A 17988-nucleotide genomic window follows, 5' to 3' on the forward strand; every position below is an offset into this window, starting at 1 on the left:
ATGGCACCCCAGATCAGCCTTACAGTCAGGGTCCCAGATCAAGAAAAAAAAGGGACCCTACAAAAGTGGGCGCTGGTTCCCGGTCCTTTTCTTCCCGGCCCCCCTATTCTCTTTCCTCTGGACTCCGCCCCCAGCCGTGTCCAGGCCAGGGAGGGACCCAGGAGAAGCAGGGGGCTGGGCCAGGCCTGGGACACTCTGTCCTTTTTGACTCCATCAGCTGCCAAGCCAGGAATGTGTAATGCCCCCTGTTGTGGTCACTGGGTTGCAGGAATGTGGGCACCAAGAGGTAACATGGGCGTGGGGGCCAAGAGGGCCTTGCGGTCACAGATTAGGATCCAGGAAACGTCAGGGACAGCAAGCGCTGAGACACAAGAGGGCAGGGAGGCATGGCCCAAGTAGAGTCTGCCCTAGAGAGCTACTTTGATCGGAACTGTTTTCCTCCGCAACCTGGGTCCTGATCTAACCCAAGCAAGAGTGAAGGCTGGAAGCAGTGAGCCTTGTACGCTCACTAGTAAGTGTCAGGCATGGGGTTCCCATGGGCCTGGACCTGAGCACTAACGAGAAGAGAAGCTCGTGGACTGAGACAGGCCTGCAACAATGGCATGAGGATCGCGGAGGCTGAGGTGAGAACCAAGGGCTGAGGTAGCCTGGGAGAGGGGCAAGGGGAGTTGCACAGGGGGTGGGGTCTCGCTCAGAGGGATCTTGAAGAACAAGGAGTTTACCAAAGAGGAGGGAGGAGGGTCCACAGGGAGCAGCCTTATCTTATTCTTTTTTTTTTTTTTTACTTTTTATTTACTTATTATTTTCGTTTGTTTGTTTGGTTTTGGTTTTTCGAGGTAGGGTCTCACTCTAGCCCAGGCTGACCTGGAATTCACTATGGAGTCTCAGGGTGGTCTCGAACTCATGGTGACCCTCCTACCTCTGCCTCCCGAGTGCTGGGATTAAAGGCGTGTGCCACCACGCCCGGCTTTATTTATTTATTTGACAGAGAAAGAGGGGGAGGGGGAGAGAGAGAGAGACAGAGAATGGCGTGCCAGGGCCTCCAGCCAATGCAAACGAACTACAGACGCATGTGCCCCCTGTGCAACTGGCTAATGTGTGTCCTGGGGAATCTGACCAGGTTCCTTTGGTTTTGCAGGCAAATGCCTTAACCAGCCCTTATCTTGCTCTCTCCCCCTACCCCCCAGGCTGACTACCCCAGGCTGGCCTCAAGCTCACAGCAATCCTTCTACCTCTGCCTCCTGAGTGCTGGGATTAGAGGCATGCACCATACCTGGCCTTTACCTTATTCTCCTCCTCCTCCTCCTTCTTCTTTTTCCTTGGTTTTCTGAGGTAGGGTCTCACTCTAGCTCAGGCTGACCTGGAATTCACTATGTAGTCTCAGGTTGGCCTTGAGCTCACGGTGATCCTCCTACCTCTGCCTCCCGAGTGCTGGGGTTAAAGACGTCACCACACCCAGCTTTCTTCATTTTTTAGATGAGGACACTGACCCTTAGAATATAGGACTCAGCCAGGTGCGGTGGCCCAGCACTCAGGAAGCAGAGGTAGGAGGATTGCCATGAGTCTGAGGCCACCCTGGGACTACAGAGTGCCAGGTTAGCCTGGGCAAGAGTGAGACCCTTACCTTGGAAAAAACAAAAGAAAAACAAAAGAGGTTCAGTGGAAGGGGGACAGAGGAGGTGGGAAAAGGAAAGGTAAGAAGAGGGAATTATGATCAAGATATATTATATACATATATAAAAATTACCAATAAAAAGTTTTGTCAGACATGGTAGCAGATGCCTTTAATCCCGGCACCCAGCAGGCAGAGGTAGCAGGATTACCATGAGTTGGAAGCCACCCTGAGACTACACAGTGAATTCTAGGTCAGCCTGGGCTACAGCAAGACCTTACCTCAAAAAAAAAAAAGTTTTAAAAATATAAAGAAATGCATAAAAAAACCTGTCCCTCCAAAACTATAAACCAATTTTTCTAACATCACAAAACAATAGCAGTTTTTAAAAATATTTATTCATTTATTTCCAAGGAGAGAGAAAGAAAGAGAATGGGCACCCTAGGGCTTCTTGCCATTGCAAATAAATATGGCTTTATGTGGGTATTGGGAAATTGAACCTGGGTCATTAGGTTTTGCAGGCAAGTACCTTAACCATTGAGCCATCTCTCCAGCCCCAACAATAGCAGTTTTAAAACAGAATTCAGAGTTTTCCTTTGAGGTTGTCTCTTTTAAAAATATATATATATTTTTTATTTATTGGAGGCAGAGAGAGGGAGAGAAAGAGAGAGAGAATGGGCACGCCAGTGCCTCCAGCCAGTGCAAACAAACTCCAGACACGTGCACCACCTTGTGCATCTGGCTAACATGGGTCCTGGGGAATTGAATCCCGGTCCTTAGGCTTCACAGGCAAGGGCCTTAACCACTAAGCCATCTCTGCAGCCCTGAGGTTGTCACTTTGCCATTTATACACTTCCTGAGGTAATGCAGCCGCAGACTCACAGGGAGCCAGGCTGCCAGGAGGGGCTCACGCACTAGCACAGAGCCCAAGGATTCATTAGTACAGTCCCAGCTTCCTGGCTGTACCTGAGAACTGTTTGGAACTGCCCCCACCTCTCCATGGGCCCCTAAACCCGTGTCCTGCGAGCAGGGTGCTGACTGTTTGATCTCTGAGGTTCCGAGAAGCTCCTCCCTGCCTCTTCTGTTTGCTAACTGATGACTGAAAGCCAAGTCCTGGCTTAAGGCAGCATGACAGAGTTTTCATCTCAGGAACTCTGTGTGAGGAGGCCTGCTCCAGAGAACTTGGCGACTCCAGTAGAAGAGTGGCTTGTCTCGGAGACCACAGGACTGGAGATCTGGAATGGGCCAGTGCAAGCCTGTTATCAGGGAAATAGAAGCCTCAGAACTGTGCAGTTGTCAGAGCTCCTTTTGAAATACCATGCACACTCCAACCCAGACACGGTCTCCCTCTGTTATCCAGGCTGACCTTGAACTCACTAGTTGGTCTGGGCTCACAGTCTTAAATTCTGGGATTACCCAAACACACCACCATTACACACACACACACACACACACACACACACACACACACACACACGTTTTCTTTCTTTCTTCTTTTGTTTGTTTGTTTTTCAAGGTGGGGTCTCACTCTGGCTCAGGCTGACCTGGAACTCACTATGTAGTCTCAGGGTAGCCTCGAACTCACAGCAATCCTCCTACCTCTGCCTCCCGAGTGCTGGGATTAAAGGCGTGCACCACCACGCCCGGCTCTTGTTTTCTTTCTTTTAAGTTTTAAATATATTTTATTTATTTGAGAGAGAGAGAGAAAGAGGCAGTCAGAGAGACAGAGAGAGAATAGGTGGCCCAGGGCCTCTAGTCACTGCAAATGAATACCAGATGCATGTACCACCCTTTGCATCTGGCTTTATGTGGGTCCTGGGGAATCAAACCTGGGTCCTTTGGCTTTGCAGGCAAGCACCTTAACCGCTAAACCATCTCTCCAGCCCTCTTTTTAAAATTTAATTTATTTGAGAGAGAGAGAGAGAGAGAATTGGGTGTGCCAGGGCCTCTAGCCACTGCAAACAGACTCCAGATGCTTCTTAACACCTTGTGCATCTGGCTTATGTGGGTACTAGGACATTGAACCTGAGTCCTTAAACTTCACAGGCAAGTGCTTTAACCGCTAAGCCATTTCTCCAGCCCCTTTTCTTGTTTCCTTTTTTTTTCTTTTTAATTATTTCTTTCTTTCTTTTAGAGAGAGAGAGAAAGAGAGAGAATGGGCACACCAGGGCCTTTAGCTGCTATGACGAACTGCAGATACATGCGCCACCTTGTGCATCTGACTTACGTGAGTCTTGGGGAATTGAACCTGTGTCCTTTGGCTTTGCAGGCAACCATCTTAACTGCTAAGCCATCTCTCCAGCCCATTTTTCTTGTTTTTTTTTTTTTAATATTGTATTTATTTATTTGGTTGGTTGTTTACAAGCAGAGTCAGAGAGGGGGAGAGAGAGAGAGAAATGGTGTGCCAGAGCATCTAGCCACTACAAGGAAGGAACCCCAGACACATGCACACCACCTTGTACATTTGGCTTTACATGGGTATAGGGAATCAAACCCAGGTCCTTAGGCTTTGCAGGCAAGCACCTTTAACTGCTGAGCCATTTCCCAAGCCCCTCTGTATGTCTATAGATTTACATGTTTGGTTTGATTTTGGAGGGGCAGGGTTTCACTGTAGCCGGCCTCACACTGGCCTCAAGTTCAAGTTTTCTTTTCTTTTCCTTTATATAGTATGAGTCTAAAATGAAGGCCCAGAAAAATCCCTCCTGGCATTCTCAGTCTAGTGAGCTGGAAAGATGCTTAGAAGTTCACCATTAGAGATTCATTCCTTTGGCTAAGATAGGACTTAGCAGGGCTGGAGAGATGGCTGATCAGTTAAAGGCACTTGCTCCATTCCCCAGTACCCCTCTAAAGCCAGATGCCAAAAGGCGGCACATGTGTCTGGAATTTCTTTGCAGTGGCAAGAGGTCCTGGTGTACCCATTCTCCCTCCCTTCCTTCTCCTCTCTCTCATAAATAAATAAAAGTATTTTTTTTAAAGAAAAATATACTGGCTGGGTGTGGTGGTGCACGCCTTGAATCCCAGCACTCGGGAGGCAGAGGTAGGAGGACTGCAGTGAGTTGGAGGCCAGCCTGAGACTATATAGTGAATTTCCAGGTCAGCCTGCCTGGACTAGAGCAAGACCCTACATCGAAACACAAAACACAAAATCAGGGCTGGAGAGATGGCTTAGCGGTTAAGGCACTTGCCTGCAAAGTTTAAGGACTCAGGTTCAATTACCCAGTACCCACATAAGCCAGGTGCACAAGAGGGCACATGCATCTGGAGTTCATTTGCAGTGGTTAGGAGCCCCGGCATGCCCACTCTTTCTATCTACGCCCCCATAATTTTTTTTTTAAGAAAAACAGAAACAAACAACAAAAAAGACTTGCCTATCATTTTCTAAGGAGGGAAGTTCATACTTAAGTCTGCCACACAGAAGAAAAAATATATTAAAAATATTTTATTATTTATTTACTTGACTGAGAAAGAGAGAGAGAATGGGCGCTCCAGGGCCTCCAGCCACTGCAAACGAACTCCATACGCGTGCGCCCCCTTGTGCATCTGGCTAACACGGGCCCTGGGGAATCGAACCTGGGTCCTCTGGCTTTGCAGGCAAATGCCCTAACAGCTAAGCCATCCCTCCAGCCTCCGCCCCCCAAAATTAAAATAAAATATTTTGAGACAAGGTCTCATGGAGACCAGGCTAACTTCAAACTCACTGTACAGCCAAGGGTTGACCTTGAACTCCTGATCCCCCCTGCTTCCCCCTTTGTAGGCGGGCGCCACTATTCCCTGCTCACAAGGAAGAAATCTAGCAGAGGGAATTCAGGCGTCACGGAAGAGCATTCGGCGAGGCGGGCCCCCAAGTCAGCAAAGCAGGGCGCGGCTCTCTAACAGCAGGACCCGACCCAGAAGCCTGTGCAACCGGAGCTAAGTGGCAGCTACCTGGCACGGGCTGGGGCCTGGCTCCGTCCATCCTCCACCTGCTCCGGCTCACCTGCCAGCGCCTCCTACTGGCGGCAGCGCGAAGAGAATCTGGGAAAGGTAGTTCCCAGGACCCACCCGCAGCACCGCAGGGCAGGGTGAGGGGCAGATCTACCAGCCAACCCAGCAGCCAACTGGCACCAGCAAAGACGTCCAGAGGGCGAGTGATGGCAAAGCTTACATCTGCGGGCTCCTTGAGAGCTGGAGCGATATCAGGGGCTGAGCAGCAAACTCAATAAACTGCAGCTATCAAGGGCTTAAAAGGATTTGAAAGCCAGGCATGGAAGTACGTGCTTGTAATCCCAGCACTCACTGGTTGAGGAAGGAGGACTGCAAGTTCAAGGCCTGCCATAGCTAGATAGCAAAACCCTGTATTAAAAATAAATAAATAAATAATAGGGCTGGAGAGATGGCTTAGCTGTTAAGGCGCCTGCCTGCAAAGCCTAAGGACCCAGGTTTGATTCTCCGGGTCCCACGTAAGCCAGATGCACATGGTGGTGCATGTGTCTGGAGTTTGTTTGCAGTGGCTGGAGACCCTGGCAAGCCCATTCTTACTTTCTCTCTCTCTCTCTCTCTCCCTCCTCTATCTCTTTCTCTCCCTCTCTCTGTCTCAAATAAATAAATAAAAATAAACCTAAAAAAAAAAAAAACAGCCTGGTTATGGTGATGCACATCTTTAATCTCAGCACTTGGGAGGCCAAGGAGGTAAGAGGGGGCTGGAGGGATGGCTTAGCTGTTAAGACATTTGCCTGCAAAGCCAAAGGACTCGGGTTCAATTCCCCAGGACCCACATTAGCCAGATGCACAAGGGGGCGCACGCGTCTGGAGTTCGTTTGCAGTGGCTGGAGGCCCTGGCGTTCCCATCCTCTTCCTCTTTCTCTCTCTCTCTCCCTTTCTCTGTCAAATAAATAAATAAATATTTAAAAAAAAAAAAAAGAAGGTAGGAGGATCTCTGTGAATTCAAGGCCAGCCTGAGACTACATAGTGAGTTCCAGGTCAGCCTGACTTAGAGTGAGACCCTACCTTAACAAAACAAAACAAAAAAACCTGACGTAAGGCCACTCATACTGCTTTATGCTCCTACGAGCTTGAAGTGACTCCAGTGGCAGCCCCAGCCCCCTAGACTTGGAAAAAGCCGAAGCCCAGAGCACCAACTGCTGTTCAAATAGTCGCTGCATCTACAGGTGGACGTGGCCCTTCTGTGTCCGTCGGTGACTGCAGAGTACAGCCACCGGGCCTGTGAAAGGTGAGGAGAGAGGGCCCCACGAAGCACCACACCTAATGCCTAGGCAGGACTGGCCCTTCAGCCTTTTGTGACCTCTCCTCGAACTCACTCCTGCACCAACACCTCACATCTCCACCAAGACTGGCCAGGAAGAGGCACTGGTGCCTAGGTAACCTATCTCAAGCCCCTTCATCCCCAAGGAGACTCCCCGAAGTCAGAAGGGGGCAGCAGGGATGTTAGAGTGAGCTGGGACCTAGAAATTAAGAGTCCTGGACTCTAGGCTAGTTCTGCCAATGGACGAGCTAAGTAATGTGAATATCCTTATTTATTTATTTATTTATTTATGAGGTGTTCTAGACACGTGGCATGTGACACACTGCGTTAAGCTCTGAGAACCTAGCCTCCAGATCCACTGCAGGCCACTGGGGGAGAAACGAAACAGTGAGTCTTCCCAGGGACTGTGCAGCCTGGAGGAACAGATGTTTCCCAGAGCCATGGCAATCCTCTGGGGCACACGGAGGGCGCCAGGACCGAAACTTGGGCAGGGGGGTGGGGGCTATACACAACCACAAGAAACTCAGTGGGTTGTTAATAGGTTCAAAGGCCATGGTGGGAAGAAAGGGGGCACCAGGCAGAGCAGCCTTGGAATCTTACTCTCTTTTGCTGGGCACCTTGAGCCCCGGTCTTCCCAGAAGATGATGGGACTACACTGGGTGGGCTCTCTGCTCCCCTCATTCAAAGGGATCCACGGGCTCATGGGCACACAAGCTGAACCTGGGGTGCCCAGCTGTCCACACTCACCGAGACCTGGAGTCAGTGCGTCCTCCACTCTTGCAGGGAGGGAGGGCCCAGGAGGAAAGGAGGACGGGCCTGGGCACCGGGGCACCATCTCCAGGGTCCAGGGGTGTGTCCACGGGCATGTGGGTTTGATGGACCAGCAGGGTGGAAGCCTGGTGGCTTGTTGTGTTAACTTAGCATTTGCCAAGTGGGGTGTTTGGGGCGGGGACACTGGCTGCCTTCTGGGTCTCGCTGCTATTGCGCTGTGAGTCCCCGAAGCCTCCGTCTTTGTCAGAAGTGTCGCTCAGGTTGTCCACTGCGCTGCCTCAAAGTTCTTATGTCCCGGGCTCCTGCTGGGCTCTCGCTCACTCGCTCTCTCTCATTTTTCTTTTTTTAATTTTTTGTTTTTGTTTTTGTTTTTTTTTTTTTGTTTTTCCAGGTAGGGTCTCACTCTGGTCCAAGCTGACCTGGAATTAACTCTGTAGTCTCAGGGTGGCCTTGAACTCACGGCGATCCTCCTACCTCTGCCTCCCGAGTGTTGGGAGTAAAGGCGTGCGCCACCATGCCCGGCTTGTTTTTGTTTTTTTAAGGTAGGGTCTCGCTCTAGCCCAGGGTGACTTGGAACTCACTATGTAGTCTCAGGGTGGCCTCGAACTCATGGCAGTCCTCTTACCTTTGCCTCCCTCGTGCTGTGATTAAAGGCGTGCGCCATCACACCTGGCTCATTATTATTATTGTAAAATATACATGCATACATTATGTAACATACATATATATATATGTATGTATGTATGTATGTATGTATGAGAAAGAGAGCAAATGCGTGCGCCAGGGCCTCTAGCCACTGCAAAGGAACTCCAGATGCATGTGCCACCTTGTGCATTTGGCTCATGTGGGTCCTGGGGAATGCAACCTGGGTACTCACTCAGACTTCTCAGGCAAACGTCTTGACGGCTAAGCCATCTCTCCAGCCGTACTTATTTATTTTTTGTCTTTTGGAGGGTAGGGTCTCACTCTGGCCCAGGCTGACCCGGAATTCACTACGTACGTAGTCTCAGGGTGGCCTCGAACTCACGGCGATCCTCCCATCTCTTGCCTCCCGGGTGGCTGGGATTAAAGGGCGCGGGGCTGGGCTTCGGGGGAGCAGGGAGGCGGCCGGTTCCGGGCCTCGGCTGGCTCTCACGTGCTTTCCCGGCCACCCCGCCCCCGCCTCTCCCGGCCTACGTCGAGGCTGCCGAGCCAGTTCCTCTCCCGGGCGGCGATTGCGACAGGCCGGCTGGCCCGGCCCCGGCCCCCGTCCCGGCCGGCCCGCCCCGCGCCCGCGCTCCACTCCCACTTCCTGAGCCCGGCCGCCGCCGCCGCAGCCCCTGGAGGCCAGGCCCGGGCCCCCGGGGGGCGGGGGGCGCACATCGGCCCGGCCGCTGGGGCCTGGCGAGGACCGGGGGTCGCCTGCGCCGCTGCCCACCTTCCTGCCGGGCCCGGGGCCGGGGGCAGCGCCATGCGCCCGCGCCCGCGCGCCGGTGCCCGCGGCCTGGCCTGGGGGCCGCTGCTGCTGGGCCTGTGCGGGCTGCTGTCCGCGTCTCCAGCCCGGCCGGTGAGGGGCAGAGGCCTGGGGGTGTCGGGGTGGTGTCGCGGGTGGGCAGCGGGGACGAGGTGGGGAAGCGGAGCACCCCCCACCCCCGCCGCCCGCCGCCCGCCTTTCCCAAGCTGAACCTTGCCCATCCCCACCCACCCGTGCCCTGGAAGGTGCCTCCGTACCGCACGGAAAACCAGAGCTGCTGGAACGCAGAACGGGAGTATTACGAGCCCAGGTATCAGACTTGCTGCTCCCGCTGCCCGCCAGGTGAGAAGCGGTGCCCCCCCCCCCCGCCCGTGCGCCCCACGAGATGCCCGGGACTGGGCATGGGTCACAGGCACACCGACACTGTCCCGCGGGAAAACCGGCTGGCAAACGGCCCGCTGGGAAGCACGGGTCATTGTCATGCTTTACCTGTCGGAGGAGAGGTAGCCGCCGTGCCAGGGGACCAAGAGGGGGCACTGGGGTCACACATGAAGCAGAAGTGAGGGTGGACCCCTCTTCCTGACGCCCTTCTGTCCCCCCGTGGCCCCGGGGCTCACCTCACAGGCAAGTATGTCTCTGCCGAATGCAGCCGAACCCAGGACACAGTCTGCGCCACGTGTGCCCAAAATTACTACAACGAGCACTGGAACCACCTCTCCTTCTGCCAGCTGTGCCGCCCCTGTGACTCTGGTGAGTGGAGCGGCTGTAGCTGGGAGGTGGGCACCTCCCGGGGCACAGCCTTCCTCTGACTCCTCCACGTCCGCACCAGTGCTAGGCTTCGAGGAGGTTGCCCCCTGTACCAGTGATCGCCAGCCTGAGTGCCGCTGCCAGCCAGGGATGTTCTGCGTCCACTGGAACAACGTGTGTGAACACTGCGAACGGCTTCCCACGTGCCCACCTGGCATGGAGGCAGAGATGACAGGTCAGAGGACGCTGGGGGCGTCCATGGGAACAGGGTGTCGGGCTGGAGACATGGCTGAGCGGTTAAGCGCTTGCCTGTGAAGCCGAAGGACCCCGGTTCGAGGCTCGATTCCCCAGGACCCACGTTAGCCAGATGCACAAAGGGACGCAGGCTTCTGGAGTTCCTTTACAGAGGCTAGAGGCCCTGGCACACCCATTCTCTCTCTCTGTCGGTCTCTCTTCTCTATCTCTTTCTCTCTGTGTGCTTGCAAATAAATAAAATAAATTAAAAAAAAAAAACAGGGCGTCAAGGTCAAGGACCATGGCGTCGTGTCCATTGTGACCTGCGTCGCCCCTGTAGTTTTCTTCGGTGCTCCTTCCGTGCGGAAGGTTCACAGGAGGGGTCTGCGGCGTAGAGGGAATTGGGGGGCAGGCGCTGGGAACCTGGAGGGGGGCTCCTGTCAGTAGCGCGGAAACTTGGGCCAAGTGGCAGGCAGCTTGGAGAAGGTGACAACTACAGAATAAGGTGGTTGGCAAGCAGGAGACCGCCTTGTGGGCACAAAGGGAGTCCACAGCTGGGCTTCCACCTGCCCACTCATCCTGGCTGACCTGCCTTTCTCTTGCCAGATGACGCTACAGAGACTGATATCAACTGTGTCCCCTGCAAGGAAGGGTACTTCCAGAACACTTCCTCTCCCAGGGCCCTCTGCCAACCCCACACCAGGTGAGAGCATCCTTGCCCACACTATTCCCCTCTTTCCACACACACACACACACACACACACACACACACAAAAGCCTAATTAATGCTCACTCTCTGGTCATCCTTGACTGCACAGGCTCACCTGGCCACTGTCTCCCATGTCCTCCCCGGAGCTGGGCGCTGGCGGATGACACCCAGGTGAGCTCACAGTCCTTGTCCTTCCACAGGTGTGAAGACCAGGGCCTGGTGGAGGCTGCTCCGGGGACTGCCCAGTCTGACACGCGTTGCAAAAATCCACCAGGTGAGAAGCTGGGGCTGAGGGACATAAGGCAGAATCTAGGAAGATCACCCTTATTCGTAAAATGGGGGAAAAGATGAACCCTTCCTTCCCAGGATTGAATGAAGAAGAAAAATCAATTGAAAAGAAATTGGTGGGGGGGCGGGGAGGGGGAGGCGGGTGTGGAGAGATGGCTTAGCAGTTAAAGTCTTTGCCTGCCTGCAACGCCGAAAGACCCAGGTTCAATTTTCCAGGACGTAAGCCAGATGCACAACGTAGTGCATGCATCTGGAGTTCGTTTGCAGAGGCTGGAGGCCCTAGCACGCCCATTCTCTCCCTCTCTCTATCTGCCTTTCTTTTTTTTTTCTCTCTCTCTCTCAAATGAAAGGAAGGAAGGAAAGGCCAGTCGTGGTGGCACACGCCTTTCATCCTAGCACTTGGGAGGCAGAGGTAGGAGGATCGCTATGAGTTTGAGTCTACCCTGAGACTACATAGTGAATTCCAGGTCAGCCTGGGCTAGAGTGAGACATTACCTTGAAAAACTTAAAACAAAAAGAAAAGAAAAGGAGAAAAGAACAAAAGAAAGAAGAAATAAATAAATAAAGGGCTGGAAAGATGGCTCAGTGGTTCAGAAGTTTGCCTGCAAGACCTAATAAATAATCCAAGCTTGATTCCCTGGTACCCATATAAAACCAGATACACAAGGTGGTGCATAGTCTGGAGTTTGTTTACACTGGCCATGGGCCCTGGCATGCCCATACTTTCTCTCTCTCTCTCTGTCTGTCTCTTCTTGCAAACAAACAAACAAATAAATAAATAAATATAAATTGGAAGGACTAGGATGTAGCTAAGTGGTAGAGTGCTTGCCTGGAATGCACAAGGTCTTTACTTCAATCTCCAAAACCAATAATAATAATAGTTACAACAGAAAGAAAAAGAAAGGTCTGGAGAGATGGCTCAGCAGTTAAGGCATTTGCCTGCAAAGCCTAAGGACTGCGGTTCAATCCCCCAGAACCCACATAAGCCAGATGCACAAGATGACACATGCATCTAGAGTTTGTTTGCAGCTGCTGAAGGCCCTGGCGCGCCCATTCTTTCTTTTTTATCCCTTTATTTATTTGTTGTTTGTTTTTTGAGGTAGGGTCTCACTCTAGCTCATGCTGACCTGAAATTCACTCTGTAATCTAAGGGTGGCCTCGAAATCACGGCATTCCTCCTACCTCTGCCTCCCGAGTGCTGGGATTAAAGGCGTGCGCCACCACACCCAGCTTATTTATTTTTATTGACAACTTCCATGACTGTAAACAATATCCCATGATAATTCCCTCTCTCCCCCCAGTTTCCCCTTTGAAACTCCACTCTCCATCCTATCCCCTCCCCCTCTCAATCTCTCTCTCTTTTATTTTGATGTCATCATCTTTTCCTCCTATTGTGATGGTCTTGTGTAGGTAGTGTCAGGCACTGTGAGGTCATGGATATCCAGGACATTCTGTGTCTGGAGGAGCACGTTGCAAGGAGTCCTGCCCTTCCTTTGGCTCTTACATTCTTTCTGCCTCTTCTGCAATGGACCCTGAGTCTTGGAAGGTGTGATAGAGGAATTGCAGTGCTGAGCACTCCTGTCACTTCTTCTCAGCACCATGGTGCCTTCTGAGTCATCCCAAGGTCACTGCCCTCTGAAAAGAGAAGGTTCTCTAACCAAAAGTGAGAGTAGCCATTTCTCTCTGTCTACCTGCCTCTTTTTTTAAGAAAAAAAAAAGGAAGAAAGAAATTGGGGCTGGAGCAATAAGATGGTTTAGCGGTTAAGCGCTTGCCTGTGAAGCCTAAGGACCCCGGTTCGAAGCTTGATTCCCCAGGACCCACATTAGCCAGATGCACAAGGGGGTGCATGCATCTGGAGTTAGTTTGCAGTGGCTGGAAGCCCTGGCGTGCCCATTCTCTGTCTGTCTCTATCTGCCTCTTTCTCTCTCTGTCTGTGGTTCTTAAATAAATAAATAAACAAAACATTAAAAAAATAACAAGTTGGAGCTCAGCATCGTAGTGCATGCCTTTAATCCCAGCACTCCGGAGGCAGAGGTAGAAGGATCGCCGTGAGTTCGAGGCCACCCTGAGACTACATAGTGAATTCCAAGTCAGCCTGGGCTAGAGCGAGACCCTATATCGAAAAAACAAAAAGAAAGAAAAATTTTAAAAATTGTGTGTGTGTGTGTGTGTGCGTGTGCAGGGACAGCCTGGCGTAGAGGCTGTGGGGACTCCACACTGTCAGTGGCAACACTGAGGCACACACACAGGTTGTCCTCTGCTCTCCGTGCACACACACACACACACACACACACCCATGCTCAAAACCACCTTGGTCCTTGCCTTCCGCCTTCTTTGAGGCAGGGTCTCACGCTCACTCCTGTGCCCGTTTGCCAGGCTCGTTGGCCCTCAAGCCGTCTGGGAGTCTCCTGGCACTGCTTCCCATCTCCCCGTGGGAACACCAGCTTCCATGTCTGGCATTACGTGGGGTCTGGGGAGCCGACTTGGGTCCTCACGTTTGATGAGCTGACCTGTCTCGCTAACCCAAGACTGACCTAAAGAACAGTGCATCCTAAGTATTTTTCTGTGTTCTCTTGAAGTTTTTCAACTAAGAAGCAACTATCGGAGCTCCAACTTTTAAAATTATTTTTAATATATATGTTTTTAATTTTTTTTGTTCATTTATTTATTTATTTATTTGAGAATGAGAGAGAGAGAGAGAGAAACAGATAGAGAGAGAATGGGCGCGCCAGGGCTTCCAGCCACTGCAAACTAACTCCAGATGCGTGCGCCCCCTTGTGCATCTGGCTAACGTGGGTCCTGGGGAATCAAGCCTCGAACCGGGGTCCTTAGGCTTCACAGGCAAGCGCTTAACTGCTAAGCCATCTCTCCAGCCTGGGGAAAAGCTCTCTGTCGGGGTTCCCCAAGAATCGAACTGCCCCTCCTCAGCTCTCTTCTCCACCCGTCCCTCCGCTGTCCTGGCAGGACACATGCTGCTGCTGACCATCCTGCTGCCCCTGGGCTGCTTCCTGCTCTTCAGTGCCGCGCTGGCCTGCACCTGGACGCGGCACCCCTCCGTGTGCAGGAAGCTGGGTAGGAAGGAGCTGCTGCGGGCCCAGGTGGAGGTGGAGGGGAGGGCGAGTCCCGGGCCCAAGACCTGGTGCCCATCCCATGTCCGCAAGACTCAGCGTCTTCCTGCAGCCCCTACGCAGAGGCCGCAGAGGATGATAAAGGCACCCTGTCCTGGGACCCCAGGGCGCAGCCATGCATGGTGGTCTGGGGAGAGGTTGGGAGTTCCAGGCTTTCAGACCATTCTGTTTTCTGTTTCAGGAACTCTGCTCAAGAGGCATCCAGAGGTAATGGAGGCCAGAAGGCCAGTGGAGGGGTGGAGAGGGCTGAGGCAGACTCCAGCACACTTGCAGTCTGCTGGAGATGTAGCTCAGTGGTTAGAACACTTGGCTAGGCATTGCCAAGCTGCACAAAACTAAAGGTGGTGGTTCAACCAGGCCTGTAATCCTAGAGCTCTGGAGAGTGAGTTTGAGGCCACCGTGGGGCTTTACAATGAATTCCAGGCTGGCCTAGTCTACGGAAAAAACCTTACCTCAAAAATAAATGAGGGCCGGAGGGCTGGCTTAGCAGTTAAGGTGCTTGCCTACAAAGCCAAAGGACCCGGGTTCATTTTCCCAAGACCCACGTAAGCCAGATGCACAAGGTGACAAGGTGGCACATGCATCTGGAGTTTGGTTAAGTAAGTAAATAAATAAATAAATAAATAAGTCGGGCATGGTGGTGCATGCCTTTAATCCCAGCAATCAGGGAGGCAGAGGTAGGAGGATCACCATGAGTTCAAGGCCAACCGCAGACTCCATTAGTGAATTCCAGGTCAGCCTGAGCTAAAGTGAGACCCTGCCTCAAAAAAGGGGGGAGAAGCGGCTGGAGGGATGGCTTAGCTGTTAACGCGTTTGCCTGCAAAGCTAAAGGACCCAGGTTCGATTCCCCAAGACCCACGTAAACCAGATGCTCAAGGGGGCACACGCATCTGGAGTTCGTTTGAAGTGGCTGGAGGCCTTGGCGTGCCCATTCTCTCTCGCTCTCCCTCTTTCTCTGTCAAATAAATAAATAAAAGAATAAATGAAATAATATGCCTGTAATCTCAGCACTTGGGAGGCAGAGATAGGATCAATTCAAGGCCAGACTGGAATTACAGAGTGAGTTCCTGGCCAGCCTGGGACCAGCCTGGGATAGAGTGAGGGGGAAAAAATCCTCACTAAATAAAAACAAAGTGAAATATGCATCAGGTACACAGTAAAGGAGGGAAGGGGGACAGTGAGTGACAGCGAAGGGTGGGGTATGTTCTTTAAGGTGCCCAGATCTCTGAGCAGGGGGCTGAAGAAGCGAGGGGGTCAGCCAGGAAGCCGGCGGAGAGAAGGCTGCAGGAATTGGGGTGCACTCGGCACCCCAAAGGCTGGGCGAGCAGAAGCAGTTGGCAGAGGGCTGGAGCCCAAGCAGTGGGGTTGGCGCTAAGGAGAGGCGAGTCTGGGTCCTCACTCGTCGGTCCTCGGTTTCTTTTCTGCAGGGAGAAGCCGTCTCACCGGCTCCCAGAGTCAACCCCTGTTTCCCCGACCAGGCACAGCCACTCCTACCCGGCCCCCGAGACTTGTCTCCGCCTCCCGACAGAGCTCCCGAGGTGCGGGAGGAAGTGAGGCTCCAACAGCAGAGTCCACTGGGCCAGGTGGAGCCAGAGGCTGAGGCTGCGGAGCAGGGCCAGGTGGCTCACGGTGAGCTGGGCAGACATGCCGGCTGCTGGAGGGAGGAGGGATGGGTGGGTGAGTTAGCAGGGGAAAGAATATGGTTCCGATGAAACAAAAAGGCCTGAGCAGAGGCAAGACAGCTTCCGACAGCTGGCCACTGTCACGAGCAAGACGATGGGAAGGGTATGACAACCAGAAGCAGAGGAACGTATCCAGAGCTTCAGAAAGCAGTAGCCGGCGTCGGGGGACATGGCTCACCGGAAAGAGCTGACTGGTCCTGGTTCAGTTCCCCAGTCACTCACATAGAGCCAGACAGACATTTGATCACTCATACACACGCACTTACACACACAAGTAAATATTTTAAATATTTATTTGTTCATTGATTTATTGGAGAGAGAGAGAGAGAGAGAGAGAGAGAGAGAGAGGGAGAGAGAGAGGGAGAGAATAGGCACACCAGGGTCTCCAGCCACTGCAAATGAATTCCAGACGCATGTGCCACCTTGGGCATCTGGATTTACATGGGTCCTGGGAATGGAACCTGGGTCCTTAGGCTTCGCAGGCAAATGCCTTAACTGCTAAGCCACCTCTCCGGCCCAATATGTTTTCAAAAAAAAAAAAAAGGAAGGAAGGAGGAAAGCAAGCAGTAGCAGGGCTGGTAAGCAGCTCTCTGGATAAAGTGCTTGCAGGGGGTGTATGTGTATCTGAGCTCAGATCCCCAGAACCCACACAAAGCCACTACAGCCACTGCATTGACAACTTCCCGAAAGCCAGCAGCAAACAAGAGACCCTTCCTCAAAAAGACAGAAGGCAAGGATGGGCTCTCAAGGTTGTCCTCAGACCTGCGCCACACATGCACATACCGCCCCACACATGCACATGCAGGTCACACACACATATGCACACACACAAAATTCTTTTAAGCAGCCAGGTGTGGTGGCCCACGCCTTTAATACCAGCACTTGAGAGGCTGAGGTAGGAGGATTGCCATGAGTCCAAGGCCACCCTGAGATTACAGAGTGAAGCCTTGCTTCAGGCAACAAACCCAGCAGCAGAGGAGGAAAGGGGAAGGGGGCTGGGAGGATTCTGGAAGTAGACCCTCCCATTCTACTTCTCTTCTCATAGGTGCGAATGGGATTCACGTCACCGGAGGCTCCGTCACAGTCACTGGCAACATCTACATCTACAACGGGCCAGTGCTGGGGGGCGCAAGGGGCCCTGGAGATCCCCCAGCTCCCCCTGAGCCTCCGTATCCCACTCCTGAAGAGGGGACCCCTAGCCCTTCTGAGCTTTCTACACCCTACCAGGAGGATGGCAAAGCTTGGCATCTGGCTGAGACAGAGACACTGGGATGCCAAGACCTTTAACAGGACTCCAGGGAGCCAGCTTATCCCCTACGCCTGATGTTGTGTGTGAACAGCAAGGAGAAGGCTCAAGCGCTTCTCCTTGAGGCTGCCCCACCCACACAGGACTCACAGGGGCCTGGGTGGGCGATGCGAGGCTGACCCTAAAAGGCCTGGGCCTCACAGGCACCTGGGGGCTGGGCCGGGTGCCGGTCCTGCCCCAAGACTCTCACCGCTGGCCTTAGCAAGCCTGCGAGCTCAGTGCGGACGCGCCTGACCCTCCGGGCTGCACTGGCTCAGCCTCGGGCGCAGACAAGGGCATGTGATGCCAGCTGCTGCCAGCCGTGGCACTCTGCACCCTAAGCATGGCACAGGAGGAAGCCAGTCCCAAGGTCACACGTAAGGACTTCGTGGGCACCTCCCAAGTCTCTGCGGTACTCATCCCAACCTTCAGAGGCAGAGGCCCTGAGGGCCCGTGCCACGTGGACTGGGCAGACTGGTGAGGATGAAATCTCCTGAGACTCTCCTGAGGGAGGAGAGCGAGTTAGTGAGAATGGGGGTTTGGGGGGCATTAGCGAATGGGAGGAGAACGGCAAGTGCATTTTATAAATTGTAATCACAGGCAAATAAATCTGAGATTGAGACTGGGTCTTCCTGGGCTTTGCATAGGAACACTAGATCATTAAGACAATACCAAAGACCAGCGAATCGGTGCTCCTGGCTAGGGCGGCGGCTCAGCGCACAGTTGTGAGGAAGTTGGGTCCCGGCACTCGGCATAAAAGTGCCACGTGGCCAGCGGAGGACAGTAGAGGAGAGAAGGAGGTGGGCGGAAGGTAATCAAAATCAAAGATGTTAGGA

The 17988-nt window shown here is 52.9% G+C and overlaps 1 protein-coding gene across 2 annotated transcripts; it reads left to right on the forward strand.

Moving 5' to 3' along the window:
* Positions 1-315: 315 nt before the first annotated feature.
* On the forward strand, positions 316-17774 carry Ltbr (lymphotoxin beta receptor). Of its 2 annotated transcripts, none has more exons than XM_045139693.1 (10): positions 316-623; positions 9324-9420; positions 9703-9828; positions 9908-10060; positions 10666-10762; positions 10969-11042; positions 14022-14129; positions 14367-14392; positions 15613-15814; positions 16913-17774. In XM_045139693.1, the coding sequence occupies exons 1-10, from the start codon at positions 603-605 to the stop codon at positions 17152-17154; spliced, it is 1146 nt and encodes a 381-aa protein (XP_044995628.1). In that variant the 5' UTR covers positions 316-602; the 3' UTR covers positions 17155-17774. The 2 variants fall into 2 exon arrangements, with proteins under 2 accessions (XP_044995628.1, XP_044995627.1); XM_045139692.1 differs by lacking the exon at positions 316-623 and adding an exon at positions 9076-9171.
* Positions 17775-17988: the final 214 nt, after the last annotated feature.

This window comes from Jaculus jaculus, chromosome 23 (genome assembly GCF_020740685.1).
Source record: "Jaculus jaculus isolate mJacJac1 chromosome 23, mJacJac1.mat.Y.cur, whole genome shotgun sequence".
Taxonomy (NCBI): domain Eukaryota; kingdom Metazoa; phylum Chordata; class Mammalia; order Rodentia; family Dipodidae; genus Jaculus; species Jaculus jaculus.